We start from the raw sequence: 20,937 nt of genomic DNA on the forward strand, positions 1-20,937 counted from the left end.
TATATTTATATATGAATCCCTTTGCTGTACAGCAGAAATTAACACATTGTAAATCAATTACACTTCAATAAAATAAATATTTTTAAAAATTATCAAAAAGAAAATCATCATGCCTGACTTCCATCTCCAGTATTATAATGAGCTAGGAATTAAGACCTACCTCTCACTAAAACCAACTAAAATGACTTGAAAAAATATTTTAAAATATTTATTAAAGGCAGTGGTGAGATAATAAGAATGAAGAATTATCATACTAAGCCCTGAATGAAGACAGGAATCCAGGGAAGTTAACAGAGCATTTCAGCAACTTTTGCCACAAGGGCATTTGCCAAACCTGGCAACCCTGAGCTTTTCATGACCTGGCAGTGAGTAAAAACAATATAAAGAGCTCAGATACCATTCAGAACAGGAGTCTCACAGGAGATATCTCCCCTCCTTAAAAACTAGAACCCCAGAGAATCACACCTTCAGGATAAAGATAAACCATAATGGAACCTGCCCCACTTTCTCACATCCAGTGATCAACAAAGAGAGTTGTCTGGCTGAGTGTAGTCGAAGTTGGAAATTGTCCCTGAAAAGAATAACCACAAGCCAATTTTTTTCACTGTGCCTGGGTGTTGCTAAACATCGAATTTCAGTTTAAGGTGATCAAAGGCAGAAGCAAAGTCATATGTTTTCTGGAAGAATGTACCTTTATTCCAGGACTCAAAGAAGTCCCACAAATAATTTTTTGAGGAAACTATAATGAATAGTTCACAGTTTAAAGCAACTAAGCAGAGAAGGAAACAACCATGAGGAAGTATCAGCAGAAACAGAGAGTGAAAACAAACCCCCAAAAACTGACTACTGGAATCATCTGACATTATGAAAACAGCTCTGCTTACTATTCTTAAATGAAACAAAAGACAAACCTGATAAATACTTACTGGGAATAATAAACAGTGAAAAATAACACAGCGGATTTGAAAAAAAAAGAACTTACAGAAATTAAAAGTGCAGGGACTTCCGTGGTGGCTCAGTGGTTAAGAATCCACCTACCAATGCAGGGGACAGGGGTTCAAGCCCTGGTCCAGGAAGATCCCACATGCTGCAGAGCAACTAAGCCCATGCACCACAGCTACTGAGCCTGCGCTCTAGAGCCTGCGAGCCACAACTACTGAGCCTGTGTGCCACAACTACTGAAGCCCACATGCCTAGAGCCAGTGCTCATCAATAAGAGAAGCCACCACAATGAGAAGTCCGCACACTGCAACGAAGTGTAGCACCCGCTCACCACAACTAGAGAAAGCCCACGTGCAGCAACGAAGACCCAACGCAGTCAAAAATAATTAATTAATTTTAGAAAAACAAAACAAAGCAAAAAAAATGTGCAATGATTGAAATGAAAAATTCAACAGAGGAACTTATACAACCTCTTGATTTTCAATTAAAAAGCCAAAGCAATTCAACAGGAAAAAGAAATCTATTCAACATATGGTGCTAGACTATCTCAATGTCCATATTTTAAAAATAGGATTTTGACCCATATGTTACACCATATGCAAAGACTAACTTGAGAACAGTCAGAGACCCAAATGTAAAATCTAAAACCATAAAACTTTTAGGAGACTATCTTTATTCTCCTAAAAGCATAGGAGAATATCTTTGTGGCTTGGAGGTAGTAAAGTTTTCTTACACAGGTAACAGAAAACAGAAAAATTAGTTAAAGTAGACTTCATCAAAACTCTCTGGAGATATTATTTATTTTAGCCTCTACTGTTCTTTTATACAAAACTCCAGGTACCTAATGAAAAATTATAGGAATAGGAAAAGCAAAAAATGTGACCCATGGTCAAGACAAGAATAATCAATAGAAGTAGACCCACAGATAACCCAAATGTGGGAATTATTAGAAAGCGATATTAAAATAACTGTGATAAAAATTCTAAAGGGTCTAGTGGGAAAAGTACAGAGTTTAAAGTGGATAATTTCAACAAACATAAGAAAACTGGAGCCAGATGGAAATAATTGAATTAAAACATGTGATTGGAGGCTGCAATATACCACTTTCAATAGTGGATAGAACACCTATACAGAAGATCATTAAGGAACCAGAGGACTTGAACAACATTATAAACCAACTAGACCTAACAGAGATATATAAACAATGCATCCAACAGCAGAATACACATTCTTCTCAAATGCACATAGAACATTCTCCAGGATAGACCATATAGGTCACAGAACAAGTATAATACATTTTAAAAGACTGAAATCATACAAAGTATCTTTTTTTGACCAAAGTGGAATGAAACTACAGATCAATAATAGAAAGAAAACTAGAAAGTTCACAAATGTGTGAAAATTAAACAACACACTCTTAAACACTGCATTGAAGAAGAAATCACAAAGGAAATTAGAAAATACTTATAGGTGAATGAAAATGTAACAGCAAAACTTATGATATGCAGCAAAGATAGGGCTCAGAGGAAAATTTATAGCTATAAATGCCTACATAAAAAGAAGAAAGAGGGTCTTCCCTGGTAGCACAGTGGTTAAGAATCTGCCTGCCAATGCAGGGGACACAGGTTCGATCTCTAGCCCAGGAAGATCCCACATGTCACAAAGCAACTAAGCCCATGCGCCACAACTACTGAGCCTGCACTCTAGAGCCCGTGCTCTGCAACAAGAGAAGCCACGACAAAGAGAAGTCCACCTACTGCAACAAAGAGTAGCCCCCGCTTGCCTCAACTAGAGAAAGCCCATGCACAGCAACCAAGACCCAACACAGCCAAAAATAAAAACAAATAAATAAATAAATTTATAAAAAAAAAGAAGAGAAAGATCTCAAGTCAATAACCAAACTATATGCCCTGAGGAATTAGAAAAAGAAGAGAAAACTCAACCCAAAGCTAGCAGAAGGAAGTAAATAAAGATTAGAGTGGAGAAAAATAAACTGGAGAATAGAAAAACAAAAGAATCAATGAAACCAGAAGTTGGTTCTTTGGAAAAATCAACAAAATTGATGAGCCTTTAGCTAGACTGACAAAGAATAAAAGAGACAAGATATAAATACCTAAAATCAGAAATGAACATGAGGGGCTTCCCTGGTGGCGCAATGGTTAAGAATCTGCCTGCCATTGCAGGATACACGGGTTTGAGCCCTGGTCCGGGGAGATCCCACATGCCGCAGAGCAACTAAGCCCGTGTGCCACAACTACTGAGCCTGTGCTCTAGAGCCCACGAGCCACAACTACTGAGCCCACATGCCACAGCTACTGAAACCCGCACACCTAGACCCCATGCTCAGCAACAAGAGAAGCCACCACAATGAGAAGCCTGTGCACCGCAACGAAGAGTAGCCTCGCTCGCAGCAACTAAAAAGAAAGCCCACTCTCTCTCTCTCTCTTTTTCTCTCTTACTCCTCTTCCTCTTTCGCTTTCTTTTCTTTCTCTTTCTCTGCTATGTGAGGACACAACAAGAAAGAAACCATATGCAAGCCAAGAAGAGAGCTCTCACCAGAGCCCAAACATGCTGGCACCTTGACCCCAGACTTCCAGCCTTCTAGAACTGGGTTGATGATGAAAAGTTTGGAAACTTCTGATCCATTTTCATGTTCCTGCTTCGAGAAGTGCAGGGAGCAGCTTTCAGATGGAAAAAGTTGCCACGAGGACCAGAAGTAGAATAAAGGCATTTATGTAAAAAAAAAAAAAAAAAAAAAAAGAAAGCCCGCGCACAGCAACGAAGACCCAACGCGGCCAAAAATAAATAAATTAATTTTTTTAAAAAAGAAATGAACGTGAGAACATTCCTAGAAACATAAAATTTATCTAAACTCACTCAAGGAGAAATAGAAATCTCAACAGACAAAACAAGAGATTGAATTAGTAATCAAAAACCTCCCAACAAAGAAAAGCTCAGGACCAAATGGCTTCACTGGTGAATTCTACCAAACATTTAAAGAAGAATTAACACCAATACTTCTCAAGCTCTTCCCAAAAACAGAAAAGGAAGGAACACTTCCTATTTCATTCTGTGAGGCCAGCGTTACCCTGATATGAAAAACACACAAAGACACCATAAGAAAAGAAAATTACAGAATAGTATCCTTTATGAATATAGATATATCCCTTAGGAATAAGTTCTGAACAAAATATTGGCAAACTGAATGCAACAGCATATAAAAAGGATTATATACCATGACCAAGTGGGATTTATCTCAGGAATGCTAGAGAGGTTCAACCTAAGAAAATCAATCAATGTAATTTACCACAATAATAGAACAAAGGGAAAAAACACAAATGAGTATCTCAACTAATGCAGAAAAAGCATCTGACAAAATTCAACATCTTTTCATGATAAAAAAAAATACATACTCAGAAAACTAAGAACAGAAGTTAACGTCCTCAACCTGATAAAGGGCATTTATGAAAAACTCACAGCCAACATCATACTTAATAGTGAAAGAATGAAAGCTTTTCCTCCAAGATTAAGAACAAAACAAAATGGAAAATTACAATTTTGGAAAAACGGTATCTCTTGTACCAGCCATTGTAAGCTTGACAGCTTCCCAACACTTAAAGATTTTTCTAGTGAGATTTGTGATGATATTAACGAATGTGATTTCTTAATACTGTATAATGAAATGCATGAACATTTGGAAAGTATGCATAATTCAGGGAAGCAAATTTCCAAATGACCTATGTATGATGATTCAAAGTCATTCAAGGATAATAGATCCATTCAAAGTGCAAGACAGACCAATGGATTTTAATATAACAGAGTATAAAAATTCTTTGCCAGATATTTGCAAAAAATGTAAAGCAATATCGTTGTTCTCACTACATTTTTTGTTTTGGAGAATTTACTTATTTTTCTTTTCTTTTTTTTTTTTTTTTTTTGCGGTACGCAGGCCTCTCACTGTTGTGGCCTCTCCTGTTGCGGAGCACAGGCTCCGGACGCGCAGGCTCAGCAGCCACGGCTCACGGGCCTAGCCGCTCCGTGGCATGTGGGATCTTCCCGGACCGGGGCACAAACCTGTGTCCCCTGCATCGGCAGGCGGACTCTCAACCACTGCACCACCAGGGAAGCCCCTATACTTATTTTTCTAAAAATATATTTATGTTTCCCTATATAAATATACAAAAAAACATGTAATAGGTTTACTATTGTTATTTTAAATGAATTAATAAATAATTTTTTATTTCTATGGTTTTAAATTTTTTCAGTTTTAGTTTATATAATAGGGAATATCAGTAGATACATCTATATAAACAAAAGCTCATTTGGGTCCCCAGTGATTACTCTAAGGCTGTAAAGGAGTCCTGAGACCAAAAAAGTTTGAGAATCACTGCCCTAGAGACTCTTCCACTTACATCCAGGACATGTATAAAAATAGTCTTGGAAACATTGTTTCTAATCACCATGCCTTGGAATCAACACACATATCCATCAGTAGTGGGATGGATAAGTGAATTATAGTATAGTCATACAGTGGGATATTATACAGCAATGAAAATGGGCAAATTACAGCTACATACAATAAACATAATATTAAGTTTTAAAGAAAGCAAAATAATATAAACAGTATTATACAAAGTTTGAAAAATAGTGAAACTAACCTATATTATTTCAGGAGGCATATTTAAATCAGAAAATGTTTTTAAATGTCAGCTGACAACAGGTTTTCATTCCAAATAAATAAAGTAATTTTGGGACCTCCCTGGTGGAGAAGTGGTTAAGAATCCACCTGCCAATGCAGGGGACACGGGTTTGAGCCTTGGTCTGGGAAGATTCCACATGCTGTGGAGCAACTAAACCCATGTGCCACAACTACTGAGCCTGCCCTCTGGACCCATGAGCCACAGCTACTGAGCCCGCGCGCCTAGAGCCCATGCTCCGCAACAAGAGAAGCCACCACAGTAAGAAGCCCACACACCGCAACGAAGACCCAATGCAGCCAAAAATTAATTAATTAATTAATTTTTCTAAAAATTAAAAAAATAATAATTTTGCACTAAAATTCACTTTAATAAGGTCTCTATTCTGTATCTCCTTCCACTACTCTGCCTTCCAGCTGCGCCTTTGCACATGCTGTCCATTCTTTCATATTTGCCAAACTCCAACGTGCCCTTCGAGATCTGAGACCAATATCCAAACTCCTCACTGTTTGACCCTGAGGACATACTGGCCCCAGCGATCCAAACTTTCTGTGCCTTTGGGAATGACTGAGCTTCAGAGTGGGGCAGAACTGGCTTTGAATTCTAGCTCTGACACTTAACCGGCTATGACATCGTGGATCAGTCACTTTCCCTCTCTAAGCCTCAGTTTCTGCACCTGTCAAATGGGGTAACATCTTCCCAAGGCTGTTGAGTCACACTAGGTAATACATGCAGATGCTTAGCCAAGGAAGCTTTCTATAAATGTGAACTTCCTTTACCCTTCCCGTGTGTTGTGTTCAGAGCTTCAAACCAGGAAAGTCATGCCAAGGAAATGTACTCTCAGACCTTCTTCCAAAGAGATCTTGCATGTTCCCTGTATCCCTGCTGGGCCCTACAATGTACATCATCACCCTTAGCTACTCCAAATGGAGCTTAGTCCTATGCTCAGAGCAACAGGTCCCATGGCCTGGTATCCATCCACAGGACAAATGTCAGGTCACCCCTGCCCAAAGACCTCCGGTAGGCTTAGAAGAAAGGGTATTCAGGGTGGGGAAATGGGTGGGTGAGGCATTACCTCCTGGGCCAGGAAGCACAGTTTCACCAGGAGCTTCTTGGCCAGTGCCACCTTCTCTTGCACGTTGCCCTGTCTCAGGCCCCGAAGGAGCCACAGTCCTTGCTTTGCCAACAGGTTCTGAAAGGGCAGGAAGAGAACATGAGTGGAGGGTCCCTGCTGGGTGCTCCTGATCCCCCTTCCCCAGACTGTACCAGGCTAAACGCCAGCTGTTTCCCTTGGCATCTGCATAGATCCAGTGCGTTGGGCCGAGTCATTGTCCTGTGCTCAGCACCGTGGCAAAACTGTCTGCAAGAGCAGTAGCGGGTGTGGCAGGTGGGAATCAAAGGAGAGAACACTGACCCTTAGGGGCCACCTCCCTCAGAGCAGGCCTCCCATGCCCAGCCTCCGTCACGGCTCCTCTCAGTCTTGTTCTCAAGGAGGCATCCTTCCTCAGCCAAGGATGGATTCTTTATTTGAACCACTCCCCAACTTATCAAGGCCAGCCTCACTGTGGAGACCCAGAATGTACTAGCATTTAACTATTTACTGCCCTGGCTACTCAAAGTGTGGCCCAGGCCCAACAGCATTGGTATTACCTACTTAGAAACGTAGAATCTCAGCCCCACCCCAGACCTGCAGCGTCAGAAATCTGCATTTTTATACCTGGAGGATTCAAATGCATGTTAAAGGCTCACATGGGCTGTACTTGACAGTTCCAACACTGACCAAAGATAGTTCAAACATTACATGCTCAAACCAAGTGCATGAGTTCCAATGACTGCCCCAGGCCCCCACCTTGAAAGCGAACCCTGCTTCACTTCAAAACTTCCAAGTCATCCTTCACTGCTCTTTCTTTCACTCACATTCCACATCGATCCCATCAGCATATCATTTAGGCTCTACTTTCAAAATATATTCAAAATCTGACCACTTTCCCCCTTTTCCAGGACCACCCTAGTCCAAGCCACCATCACTTCTCAACAGGATTATTGCAACACCCTCCTAGCTGTTCTTACCACGTCCACTCTTACCCTCTCTCCTATGGAATATTCTCAATATAGCATCCAGAATGAGCTTTTCAATGCTTTCCAGACCATTTCACTCCTCTCCAGAAGTTTCTCATCTCAGAGTTAAAAATAAAATTCCGGGCTTCCCTGGTGGCGCAGTGGTTGAGAGTCCGCCTGCCGATGCAGGGGACACGGGTTCGTGCCCTGGTCTGGGAAGATCCCACATGCCACGGAGCGGCTGGGCCCGTGAGCCATGGCCGCTGAGCCTGCGCGTCCGGAGCCTGTGCTCCGCAACGGGAGAGGCCACAACAGTGAGAGGCCCGTGTACCGCAAAAAATAAAATAAAATTCCTTTTTTTAAAAAATTTATTTATTTTATTTTTGGCTGCGTTGGGTCTTCATTGCTGCACGCGGGCTTTCTTTAGTTGCGGGGAGAGGGGATACTCTTCATTGCGGTGCGCGGGCTTCTCATTGCGGTGGCTTCTCTTGTTGCGGAGTATGGGCTCTAGGCGCACAGGTTTCAGTAGCAGCGGCACATGGGCTCAGTAGTTGTGGCTCGGGGGCTCTAGAGCGCAGGCTCAGTAGTTGTGGTGCATGGGCTTAGTTGCCCCGTGGCATGTGGGATCTTCCCAGACTAGGGCTTGAACACGTGTCCCCTGCATTGGCAAGCGGATTCTTAACCACTGTGCCACCAAGGAACCCCAGGGAACCCCCCAAATAAAATTCTTTAAATGACCTAGAAGGCCCTACATGCTCTGTTTCTCTTTATCTCCCTGTCTTCACCAAATATTACTCTCCCCTCACACACAGCCCTACAGTCACACTGGCCTTTTTGCTGCTCCCTGAATACGCCAAGCCCGTTACTACCTCAGCACCTTTGTATTAGCTGCTCCCTCTGCTGGAATGTCAGGCCCCTAGATCTTTCCATGGCTCACTCTCCCCTTCTTCATTCAGGTCTTTGCTCAAATGTTATCTCTTCACAGACCTTCCCAGGTCATCCCCTCTAAACAGTCCCTGCTACTTTCTCCACCCTCATACTCTGCTTTATCCATCTCTCCAAATAGAATGTAAGGCATGGGGCTTCCCTGGTGACACAGTGGTTAAGAATCTGCCTGCCAATGCAGGGGACACGGGTTCGAGTCCCAGTCTGGGAAGATCCCACATGCCGCAGAGCAACTAAGTCCATGTGCTACAACTACTGAGCATGCACTCTAGAGCCCATGAGCCACAACCACTGAGCCCATGAGCCTAGAGACCATGCTCCACAATAAGCCCGCACACCGCAACAAAGAGTAGCCCCCACTCACCGCAACTAGAGAAAGCCTGCGCACAGTAACGAAGACCCAATGCAGCCAAAAATAAAAATAAATAAATTTATTTTAAAAAATACATTAAAAAAAAGAAAGTAAGGCATGGTGGGGACTTCATTTTGATTACCACTGTAACCTCAGGGCCTGGCACCTAATAGATGCTCAAAAAATATTTGTCAGGTAAAGTAAAATGATTTTTGAAACATGGTATTTTGGTCCCTTTTTGACCCCTAATGATATCTTAACTTTTTATTATGGAAATTTTCAAAAATATATAAAATAAGTGACTCCAAGGATTTTTCACCTAATACTGCTCCCAGAGCTTATCTTTTTAACTTACTAATGCTCTTTGCTCCAAGACTTCTATTGGCAGAAATAATCTGACATAAAATAACACAAAATAAAACTGACAAGAGTCAAAACTGCACCTATTTAAATGTCAATTATACCTCAATTAAAAAAAAACCTGCACTTATTGGGACTTCCCTGGTAGTCCAGTGGTTAAGACTCTGTGCTCCCAATACAGAGGGCCCGGGTTTGATCCCTGGTCAGGGAACTAGATCCCTCATGCCGCAACTAAAGATCCCACATGCCACAACTAAAAAAAAAAAAAAAAAAAAAAAAAATCCTGCATGCCACAACGAAGATCTCACACGCGGCAACAAATATCCTGCATGCCACAACTAAGACCCACCTCAGCCAGATATATAAATAAATAAATAATAAATAAAAACTGCACTTATTAACATTTGCTATTGATTAAAAATTGACAGAAGAGGGGCTTTCCTGGTGGCGCAGTGGTTGAGAGTCCGCCTGCCGATGCAGGGGACATGGGTTCGTGCCCGGGTCCGGGAAGATCCCACATGCCGCGGAGCGGCTGGGCCCGTGAGCCATGGCCCCTGAGCCTGCGCGTCCGGGGCCTGTGCTCCGCAATGGGAGAGGCTGCAACAGTGAGAGGCCCGCGTACTGCAAAAAAAAAAAAAAAAAAATTGACAGAAGAAAAAAAATCTTCTTGACAAGATTTAGATCCACAAAATTGGATTCAGGGAAATTAGATCCAGTAGAAATAATAGCACCCCCACACACCCACACACACACAGATCACACTGGATAAAGCTATAAGAAGTGAAATACAGGGACTTCCAGTGGTTAAGACTCTGTGCTTCCACTGCAGGGGGCACGGGTTCAATCCCTGGTTGGGGAACTAAGATCCCACAAGCCATGCAGCCAAAAGAGAAAAAAAAATTTTTAATAAATAATAATGCTGTCTTTTAAAAAAGATGAAATATCATTTGAACAGATCTTTCGTTGAAAGTTCCCTGACAAAGAATAATTTTAGTAATAAAATAATTTCAGTAAAGTGAAAATGGAAAGAGTTTAATTGCACCTTATAGACAATCAAGCAAGGAATTAAATTGGATTAAAGTTTGTTGCTCTTTTGGAGACATAGAGAATGTAGACAGAGAAGAGAGGCTTACAATGAAGCCCTAAGACATACCCATATGAACATTTGGAACATTCAGAGGTAAAGAAGATAGAGAGCGAGCAAAAGAGATGAGAAGGAATGGCCAGGGAAGCTGAAGAAAAACCAAGGGTATGGAAATCAACACCAGAGTCTTTCAAGAAGGAGGGTGGGGTCAACTGTGTCCACTGATACTGAAAGGTTGAGTAAGATGAGGACAGAAAAGTGACCAACAACCAAGTCCTTGGCTGAGTCCTCCTCCTTGACCCTTCCTCTAAATGCTGGAGCTTGCCAGGTCCTTAGATTTGTTTGCTTGTTTGGGGTTTTTTTGGCCTCGCCGAGCAGCATGTGGACCAGGGATCGAATCCAGGCCCCCTGCCTTGGAAGTGCAGAATCTTAACCACTGGACCACCAAGGAAGGAAGTCCAGATTTTTCCTTTTTTTTTTTTTTTTTGGTTCCCTAGGTGATCCTATCCAATCCCATCTACATATTAACACCCCGCAATTTTACATTTCTAGCCCTGAACTCTCCCCAGAGCTCAACTCCTATAGCTAACAGCCTGGCAGACATATCCATTTAGAAGTCTAACAGGCATATATCTCAAAGTTAACATGTCCAGGGACTTCCCTGGTGGCTCAGTGGTTAAGAATCCGCCTGTCAGTGCAGGGGACATGGGTTCGAGCCCTGGTCCGGGCAGATCCCACATGCCGCAGAAGAACTAAGCCCATGCACCACGACTACGGAGCCTGTGCTCTAGAGTCCGTGAGCCACAACTACTGAGCCTGAGTGCCACAACTACTGAAGCCCGCGTGCCTAGACCCCGTGCTCTGCAGCAAGAGAAGCCACCCAATGAGAAGCCCAGGAACCACAATAAAGAGTAGCCTCCGCTTGCTGCGACTAGAGAAAAGCCCGCGCGCAGCAACAAAGACCCAAGGCAGCCAAAAATAAAAATAAATTAAAAAAAAAAAAAGTTAACATGTCCAAAAAGGGGCTTCTGATATCCCCTCCACTCCCATCAGAACTTCTCCTTCTCTTGTTTTCCATAGCTCAGTAAATAACACCATCTACATAGCTGTGCAAGTCAAAATCTTGGGAGTCATTCATGACTCTCCTCTGCACATTTTCCTCCTCCCCTAAGCCTATTCATTAGCCAGTCCTGAGGTGTCACTTCCAAAGTCTCTACTGCTCTTGAATTCATTCCCGTCACCCTGTATCCACTGCAACCACCCTAGATTCATTTCATCATTATTGGTCACCCGAATTATTACAATGCCCTCTATAGTACTCTCTCTGCTTCCTCTCATATCATCCCTCCCACACTGATCCTTTTTAAGGATAAATTAGAGCATATCCCTTCTCTTTTCAAAACCTTCAGTGGCTCCTCATTTCACTCAAAGAAGCAGCCAAGGCCGCTACAATGGCCTATGTGACTCCCACATGCCTCTCCCCACTATCATCCTCCTTTCACCCCACACCCTCCAGCCTCAGCTACTCTGTTCACTCTGCTGCACTCACACTGGTCCCTTGCTCTTCCTCAAACACACCAGGCATGCTTCACCTCAGGGCCTTTGCACATGCTGTCCTTGCTGCCTGGAACACCCTTACAGACATGGCTTGCTCCTTCATCTTCTTAATGTCAACATCACCATGGCCTCCCCTTGCCACCTTTTCTAAAATTGCAATGTCTCTCTGAAATACTTCCTTGCTTTATTTTCTCCCTAACACTATCCTTATCATACTTCTTATATTTCTGCCTTGTTGTTTACATGTTTATTATCTGTGTCTCCATTCAGCCTCCACCCCCACAAGAATGTAAGTTCCAGAAATCTTTGTGGACAAGAATGCTTATTCACTGTTATTCTTGTGCCTACCTAAAACACTGTCTGGCATAGTCAGTCTTATAAATATTAGTGAGTAAATGGATAAACAACCCTTTTGAGAAGAGGATCAGAAAAACACTGAAGTACCTGGAGCAGGTTATGGAATCCAGGGCAGTGAAGGTCAAAGATGGAAGTGACTAGAACAAATATATGTGGTTACAGTAATGACCTGGTAACTAGGGACCAGTTGATGCTGCAGGAGAGAAAGTGGACAATTGCAGAGCTAATTCTTCCAGTAGGTGAGAGGAGATGAAATCAGGATCACAGCTGTGGCTTTGGGAGGAGGTCACCTCCTCTGCTGTAGCAGGAAAAGAAGGAGAGCAGATGGTTGCAGAAGCTGGCAAGGCAGTAGACTGGATGGAGGGAGGTGAGGCTTCTATTTTCTCTATGAAGTAGGAAAGGAAGCCATTAGCTGGAAGGAGTGTGGAGGAACAGAGCAGGGGAATCTGAGGAGAGGGGGAAATGCATAAGCCTATAGGAGCTCGGCAAAGGGAGTTTATTGGAGGGGAGTGGGCTAACCCCCAATAATTTCTATCAAGTTCCCTCAACAATCACCTCCTCATTCTTCTGTACAGTGCTGAGCAAACGCAGTTTCCAGAGCCCTTGGGTCCAGACAGCCATCATGAGTTTCCCTCACCCTGGAGTTGGCAGCAAGGAGCGGGAGGCTCTCAGCTCACCCGCTCCCAGCCACCAGCTCTTCCAGTGCCTGCTTCAGCCGTGTGCAGGTCCCGGAACTGGGGCTGCGCTGCAGACTCTCAACCTCCTGCAGCCCCCGGTCCTGCGGCACCAGGTGAGAAGGTCAGACTCCGACCTCTTTTACACCACACCCTCATCCCGAGGCCCCGCCCACTCACAACTGCACCTCTTGGCCCCACCCTTTGACTCCAACTTGTTCTCTGTTCAGTTTTTCAAGCCCTCTGCTGGCTCCGCACCTTTCTAAGCGGAGCTAGGTCGCGAGGATGGGGTTTGCAGTCGGGGGCGGGACCCAGGGCAGAGAGGGCCCAGGCAGAGGCTGCACGCGTCGGCCAGATGCGCTCACCCGCCCCGCCCGGATGCGAGATCTGCCTCAGGTCCAGCAAGTGCGTGGCGAGGGCCACATCGACCAGGGGCGCGTCGTCCCGTAGCTGCAGACGAAGGCGGCGCATCAGCGGCTGCAAGAGCTCCACGAAGCTCAGCTGCTCGTTCCACTCGGGCGCCGTCGCCTCGCCGCGCAACGACGTCTCGCCCTGAGCGCGGCGGCGAAGACAGGCGGAGAGGGGTCAGCGCCGATCAGGGCCTAGGCCTCCGCCGAGTGAGGACGGGAGGGACTTACCTGCTGCCCCAGGAAAGACACCCGCACATAGGGGTCCATGAGGACGCGCTGGTCGTGCAGGGCGCGGGCCAGGCTGCCCAGCAGGCCGGGGCGCAGCGCCGGAAGCCCCTCGGCGCGGTACACACGCACTCGCAGCCGCGCCCACGGCCTCTCCGCTGCCACCCGACGCGGCAGCAGCAGGTTCCTAAGGGAGTCGGGCGCTGAGGGTCCCAGAAGCCCGAGGCTCGGCCCCTCCCCGTCTCCGCATCCCAGAGGCCACGCCCCGTCCTAGTCTCCCCTCCCCATCTCACCCCAGCTCACTTCTCGATGTCCGAACTGTGGCCAGGGCCCGGGGATGGCAGCGGAGGGGCCAAGGCCCCGCGCGCCCTCACGGACAAAGTGACCTTGACGAAACCTTTGGTCCCGGCGCGTGTATCCCGGGAGTCGTGCAGAGAAGCCCATTTCTGATAGAAGTGGCCATATGGGGACGGAGGAGCAGACCAGGGGTCAGGGGAGACCGGTGGGATGCGCAGGGTGGTCGTGGGGCTGCGATCCGAGTGCTGGACAACGGCCGGGGTTCAAGTCCAGCTCAGGAAGGAGGAGCGGCAGTGCGTGGAGGTCAGACGTCGGAAGAGATTGCTGTCTCACAAGTTAGTACACTGGGCTCAGGGCCCAGAGGTTCAGCTTCCCTTGGCCGTGCAGAGGAGTCTCAGTGAGGGGAGGGTTCAGTACCTGGCTGGTCGAAGATAATGCCCAGGTCCATTCTGAAGGTGCCTATCCGGGTGGCCATAAAAGGGAGGGTCTACGAATGGAAAGCCTGGGGAAAGATGGCGTTAGTCCTGGAGCTTCGGCATCTCCCCTTCTCTGACGGAAACCTCTCACCCCTACCCGCCTCACCGTGATCTCCAGCAGCAAGTCCTGGAGGTGAAGCCGGGTCTCATGAAATTCAAACAAGAAGTACTAGGTTGAAGTGGGGAAGCGAGAGAAGTGACAGAAGGTTATACGTGAAGGGTTCACGCCAGGTGGTCCCTGCCTCTGGCAAAGAGAACGCTCTCCTTCCCCACCCTTCCTCACCACCACCGCCCGCAACTCGGAGACCACACCTCTTTGCACCCTTTCCCGCAAAGAGCCCTTAGCTTCAGGCCCGCCAATAGGCTCGCTTCCACCTAGGCTACGCCCCCTCCACACAGTTCTTATCCTGGGTCCCGCCCATTCCCTCAGGCTCCCCCTTCCTTGGTTGCACCCACTTCGTTGAAGAAGGGGCAATTTGTCCCGCGCTGCGTGGCGGTCACTCGGCGTTGCTCCCCAACGCGCACGGCCACGTAGGGATTAATGTTGACTCCCTCCAGCTTCCGGGCCTCGAGTACCGTGACCCCCACCTAAAGGATGGGGAAGGAGGAGAAAAGGAAGCTAAGTCTGCCTCGGTACGAGGGAAGAACGGGTGTGGAGGGCGGGTGGTATTCCCCAAGGGTTCAGGCCTGGAGGGGGAGCGGTACCTGGAAGTCCTGGGCCCTGGATACCTGGAAGGGATCCCCGCGGGCCAGGCCCCGAGCTCGGCTGCGGAGAGGCTTACAGTCAGCTCTCACTTCACTTCCTCCCCTCCACCCTGCCGTCCACACACACACCCTTGCTTGGCGCTGGCGATAAGATCTCTCCCTCTGAAGATTCTGAGTCCTTCTAGCCTTATCTTGCCTCCATCTCAGTCCTACACTCAGAATTTGACTCATTCCTGGAGCCCTAAAACCATGCATTCATTCAACAAAGATTGAATGAGCACCTTCTATGTACCAACACTGTTCTAGGCACTGGAACACTGCAGTGAACAAAGGAGGCAACATTCCTTGCCCTCAACAGGATTTCATCACTTTCATGGGTTCCAGAGGCCATGTGTGAGCCAGTGTAACTGTGTGTGAATGTAGCAGTGTCTATGCCTAGGAATGAATGACCCTTGACCCCAGGATATCCACTCCCCCACCCATACCCTGAGACCATGTGTTTGTGAGGGTGGACAGGCACAGGCCTGCATGTATGAGTGAGTGAGGTTGACACACTGCTAGGTTATGGGAGCAGGTCCTCAGTGGGTACAAGTTACCTCTTGAGGGGGCTGAACGGGACGCCAGAAAGCTCCACATCAGGCTTGTCCTCCAGCTCCAGCTCCAGCTTGTTGTCCTCATTGCCCTGCGGCCCAATGCCATAGCCTGCGGCCCAATGCCACTGCCCACTGCTCCAGCCGGGCCTCCCCAGGCCTCACAGGAAAGGCCGTCAAGGAACATGTCTTGGACTTACCACCCATCTCTGGGCACCCATCTCTGACTTCCCTGACTCTAGGACCCACCCCTGCCCCTTGGTCTGACCCCTAACCTGGGAAACCTCTAGTTCCAGAATTGACCCCTGATTCTAGGACTGAGTTCTCACCCTGGAATTGGTCCAGTACTGATCCCAGACCCAGGGACTGACCCCACATCACTGGCTCCCAATCCCAAGACTGACCCTGTAATCCCAGGTCATCCCCACATACTCACTCCAGCTCCTGGAAGCCCACATTGGGAATGATCAGCTCTGAGCTGGGAGAAGGAGAAATGACAGGAGAGGGCCATGCCTGACTACAGAGCTACAACCTGGGCAGCACGGGTCCAAGGGTCACCATATCCAGCAGATCCACAGTGGAATTGGGTACCACTTCTCTCTTACCAAGGCCTGCCTGGGCCTTGGTTAGGTGGGTGGGAGGGTTACCTGTCCCAAATGGGTGCTCCAAAGTCCTCTTCTGCCCAGGCTCCAGTTTCACCCTCTGGGGGCTGGTACTTCAGGTCAAGTTCCACCTGGACCTAAAACCAGATACACAGTAGGCCTTGGGCCCCTCAAACTACCCTGATGCTAAGAAAAGCCCAAAGACAATGCCTTTTATTCCACCTATAAACAGAGACCCTCCTGGCCTGCATCTCTGATGACTTGGGGTTCCTCTATGATCATTAATAATAGTGAGTACTCATAAGCTATCAAGGGTTTCCCTGGTGGCGCAGTGGTTGAGACTTTGCCTGCCGATGCAGGGGACACGGGTTCGTGCCCCGGTCCGGGAAGATCCCACGTGCCGCGAAGCAGCTGGGCCCGTGAGCCATGGCCGCTGAGCCTGCGCGTCTGGAGCCTGTGCTCCGCAACGGGAGAGGCCCACGTACCACACACACAAAAAAACAAAAAACATAAGCTATCAAGAGCTTACCTGATGCAAGTAACCTCTTTAAGGGGGCCAACACAATTCCAAAATTCTCTCATCGCTCTTGGAAATCCATTAGTGTGGGCTTCACAGCTCTGCGTGATCTGGCCCCTGCCAACATTTCCAGTCCCATCCCTTATGGGGTCTGCTCCTGCCCTGCACCCTGGTTATGCTCTCTCAGGGCGCTGGGCTTTTGCATATGCTGGTTCTTCCGCCTGCAACATTCTCTCCTCCCACTTATTTATCACCTATCGTATCCTTCAATTCCAAGCTCAAAGATTACTTCCTCAGGGAACCTTTTCTGAACCCCAAATAGGTCACATCCCTCTGTTATACATTCTCCCAGCCCCCTACCAGCTCTTTTGTAACACCAATCGGTGTCAATTTTACATTTATTTGTGTGAATATTTGTTTAATGTTTGCCTCTCTCTTCAGATACGGAGCTCTAAGAGGGCAAGTCCTTATCTGGTTTTGTTCACCACTCAATCGTCATTGCTCAGCACTGCACTTGGCTTATACACAGAGCTCAGCGAATGACAACAGACTGAATGAAAAGCTGGACATTTTGTACAACTCCACATAAGGTAAGTGAGGAAACAACCTAGAGAAGCTGAATAACTTGTCCAAGTTCTCAGCTGGGAAGTGGTGGACTTGAGATTTGAACCCAGGTTCATTTCTACCAGGCTGTACTGCCCCTCCATGAAACACCAGGAAAATCCAGCCAGGTTCATCTTCGTCCCCTACAGGAGCTGCGCCTGGTACGGGGTCAGGGAGCAGCACGGAGCTCCTTATCTTCCCTTGCCACACAACTCTGGCCCTCAGAGCTGAACCCGAATCTTGGCCTGGGGGCTGTAATGAAAGGCGCCCTGGCTCAGGGGCCTTGTTACCACTCCTGTCTGGGTCTGGGTTTTCCCCCCGGAGAAACGGAACCCTCTATCTAGAGGGACTCTCAGGCTTGGGGGTGGCAGGCTGGGGGCTGACGGAACTCACTGGGGACACGCGCAGATTCTCATCCACTAGGGCCTCCTGCAGCACCAAATGCCCTGCAGTCTGTAGCTGCTGCAGGGATATCACCAGCATCCCCAGAGACCTGGGGGTGTGGCATGAAGCAGAAGAATGACCCAGGAGGATGGTCGCAAGCCACCCTCTACCCCTACTTGCATCCTTGGCTCCCCAGGCCTGCTCACCTGGGGCTGAACACATGGCTGCAGTTGACCACCTGTACAGACAGTCACTCCCCAGCCAGTGGAGCCTCATAGTGTGGCCGACGGAACAGCTGGGAATTGGAGGAACCTTGTGACATCCAATGCTGGGCTGACACTGACCCCTAATCCAGAGTCTGAAATAGCAGCCAACCCTAAAAACTGAGAGCTAAATCTATGACTGATCTCCTAAACCTGGAACCAACCCTCCCAAACTAGGGCTGATCTGGGGCTAACTACCAATCAAGAACTAATCCCCCCCAGTCTTGATTCTGACTTGCCCAAACTGAGTCTAACCTCTTTAGCCGGAAATCAACCCCACCTCCTGAGACTATACCTCCCAAAGCCAGGAATAAACCTCCCAAACCAAGGATGGACTCATATGGGGCACAGATCAGCTTCTCCCCATCCAGAATCCAACCCCACTGACCTCACCGATATCTGCTTCTTGACCACAGTGAATTCTCCTTGTTTTCTGGATAAAACCTGCTCAGAATTGAATCTAGTCATTTATCAGCTCCTCCCCACGCACACAAAAAAATCATCCCTCCATTCACTCTTGGCCCAGGGTCTAATCCCCCTGGACTCACCCTTAAAGAGACATAGAAGATAGGGAGGGAGGGAAGCAGAGAGTTGGAGACATTGGACTTGGGGAGAAAGGGGACAGGCTGTAGAGATGCCTAGGGATGGGGTGGGGGGCCTGGAGAATGGAGGAACTGGAGCTCTCCAGTTCCAAAAATTCTCAGAGCACCCCTGCAAACCTCACCTCGAAAGCTGAGCCTCACCCGTAGGTCATGGGTGCCCGGCAGCCCTGTCAATCACCGCACACACACGGTCAGAGCCGTTGTCCCAGGGCCAATGGCTCTGCCTCTGCCTGCTTGCCCTCCTGCCCACCTGCCCACCCACCTGAATCGCCTCTGACTCACTGGACTCACCCAGCAGGTTCAGCAATCCCTGCCCTTTAGTCAAACACAAAATCAGCAGGCCTGGGGGTCACGGGTAGGGAGGAAGTGGGAAGACAGAGAGATAGGGGTAAGGTCCCTGTGGTCAGTTCAGTCCTCCCTGCCTGCACCAGCTTCAGCCTCCTTCCTGCCTCCTTGTAGGGTGGGAGCTGCGACAGGGTGGGGATGGAGGCAAGGGGAGAGGGCCAGACCCCAGGCTGGTCTCTGCTAGCCTGTGAGGACTCAAGGACATGGGACCTCATGTTGTTCCTTGTTCACTTCACTGTCCTCAATGCCCAGCTCAGGGTCTGGCACATTGCAAACCCTCAAAACACGGCCCGAATGGATGTATTAATAAATGAATCCCCTAGCTCCCAGCATTAGCATGGAGGCACTCAACACATTTATTGAATTAATGAGTGACTGAATGTGTGTCCCTAGCTTGTACATAGCAGGTGTTCAAAACACTTCTTAACCAAAAGCTAGAGGTCCTTCACTTGGGGTTTACTGGTGGTTTACTGGTGAGTACTGAACTCCAGGGCAGGATTTTGGAATTCTAATCTTTGGTCTCAGGAAAATCCTTTCCGCTCTCTGGACCTATTTGCCTAGCTGTGTAATATGCACAGGATGAACTGCACTGCTTTTCAAAGTATGGTCCCTAATCAGGATCACACATGTGGTTGTTAAAAATGCACATTTTGGGCTTCCCTGGTGGCACAATGGTTAAGAATCCGCCTGCCAATGCAGGGGACGTGGGTTCGAGCCCTGGTCTGGGAAGATCCCACATGCCGCAGAGCAACTAAGCCCGTGCGCCACAACTACTGAACCTGTGCTCTAGAGCCCGTGAGCCACAACTACTGAGCCCACGTGCCACAACTAATGAAGCCCGCGCGCCTAGAGCTCGTGCTCCGCAACGAGAGAAGCCACCGCAATGAGAGGCCTGCGCACCGCAATGAAGAGTAGCCCCCGCTCGCTGCAACTAGAAAAAAGAAAGCCCGCGTGCAGCAACAAAGACCCAACGCAGCCAAAAATAAATAATTAATTTTTTTAAAAATGCACATTCTGGGACTTCCCTGGTGGTCCAGTGGTAAAGAATCCACCTTACAATGCAGGGGACGTGGGTTCGATGCCTGGTCGGGGAACTAAGATCCCACATGCCTCCGGGCAATTAAGCCCACATGCCACAGCTACTGAGCTCGCGAGCCTCAACTAGAGAAGAGAAAACCCTCGTACCACAACTAGAGGGGAGCCCGCGCACCGCAAGGAAGAGCCTGTATGCCACAACTGAGACCTGACACATCCAAAAATAAATAAAATATATAAATAATAAATAAATCTTTAAAAAAATATACATGAAAATTCCTGCGCCCACTCTAGAAATGCTAAAGTAATATCTCAAGGTGTGCCTGGGAACCTGAATTTCTATAAGCTGCACTGGTACTATCCTGTTACACAGCAGGAGTTTGGGAACATCTGGTCGCTTGGCTGTGATCATGTGTGATTCCTCATTCCCTTCTAGGTGACTCAGATGATCTGAGTGTGGGTATGGAGATTGGTGGGTACTGAATTCTCACCCCACAGACCCCTGGTGAATATGGGTCTGGGAGAGGAACCCACAGATCCCTGAGGTCAGAGTTCTCTGGCCTAATGACTAGGATGAGAGGAGGGGCCTGAAGGGTTGTAGAGCAAAAGAGACTAAGAAACTAAAAAGACTTTATTGAGAAGTGCTGTGGGTGATCCCTTGCTCCTTAACATTTATTCATTCACAGATATTTGAGCACCTACTACATGCTAGGCCTATCTAGGCGCTGGAGGATACAGTAGTGAACAAAACAAAAATCCCTGCCTTCATAAAGTTTACTGCTGTACTGGGAGTAACAGGTTATGGAAAGAGAGGAAGAAAGGAAAGAAAGAAAGAAAGAAAGAAAGAAAGAAAGAAA

The 20,937-nt window shown here is 47.4% G+C and overlaps 1 protein-coding gene across 1 annotated transcript in view; it reads right to left on the reverse strand.

Moving 5' to 3' along the window:
- LOC137208058 (fer-1-like protein 4) overlaps positions 1–18,157 on the reverse strand; it is a 48,726-nt gene extending 30,569 nt beyond the window's left edge. Inside the window, 17 exon segments of the mRNA XM_067708507.1 lie at positions 6,655–6,831; positions 6,906–7,054; positions 12,616–12,650; positions 13,030–13,130; positions 13,285–13,578; positions 13,665–13,848; positions 13,965–14,125; positions 14,356–14,468; positions 14,471–14,603; positions 14,891–15,022; positions 15,140–15,200; positions 15,736–15,837; positions 15,839–15,889; positions 16,166–16,207; positions 16,377–16,468; positions 17,845–17,944; positions 18,042–18,157. Coding sequence (XP_067564608.1) covers positions 6,655–6,831; positions 6,906–7,054; positions 12,616–12,650; positions 13,030–13,130; positions 13,285–13,578; positions 13,665–13,848; positions 13,965–14,125; positions 14,356–14,468; positions 14,471–14,603; positions 14,891–15,022; positions 15,140–15,200; positions 15,736–15,837; positions 15,839–15,889; positions 16,166–16,207; positions 16,377–16,468; positions 17,845–17,944; positions 18,042–18,157 — 2,043 coding nt within the window.
- Positions 18,158–20,937: the final 2,780 nt, after the last annotated feature.

This window comes from Pseudorca crassidens, chromosome 15, assembly GCF_039906515.1.
Source record: "Pseudorca crassidens isolate mPseCra1 chromosome 15, mPseCra1.hap1, whole genome shotgun sequence".
NCBI lineage: Eukaryota > Metazoa > Chordata > Mammalia > Artiodactyla > Delphinidae > Pseudorca > Pseudorca crassidens.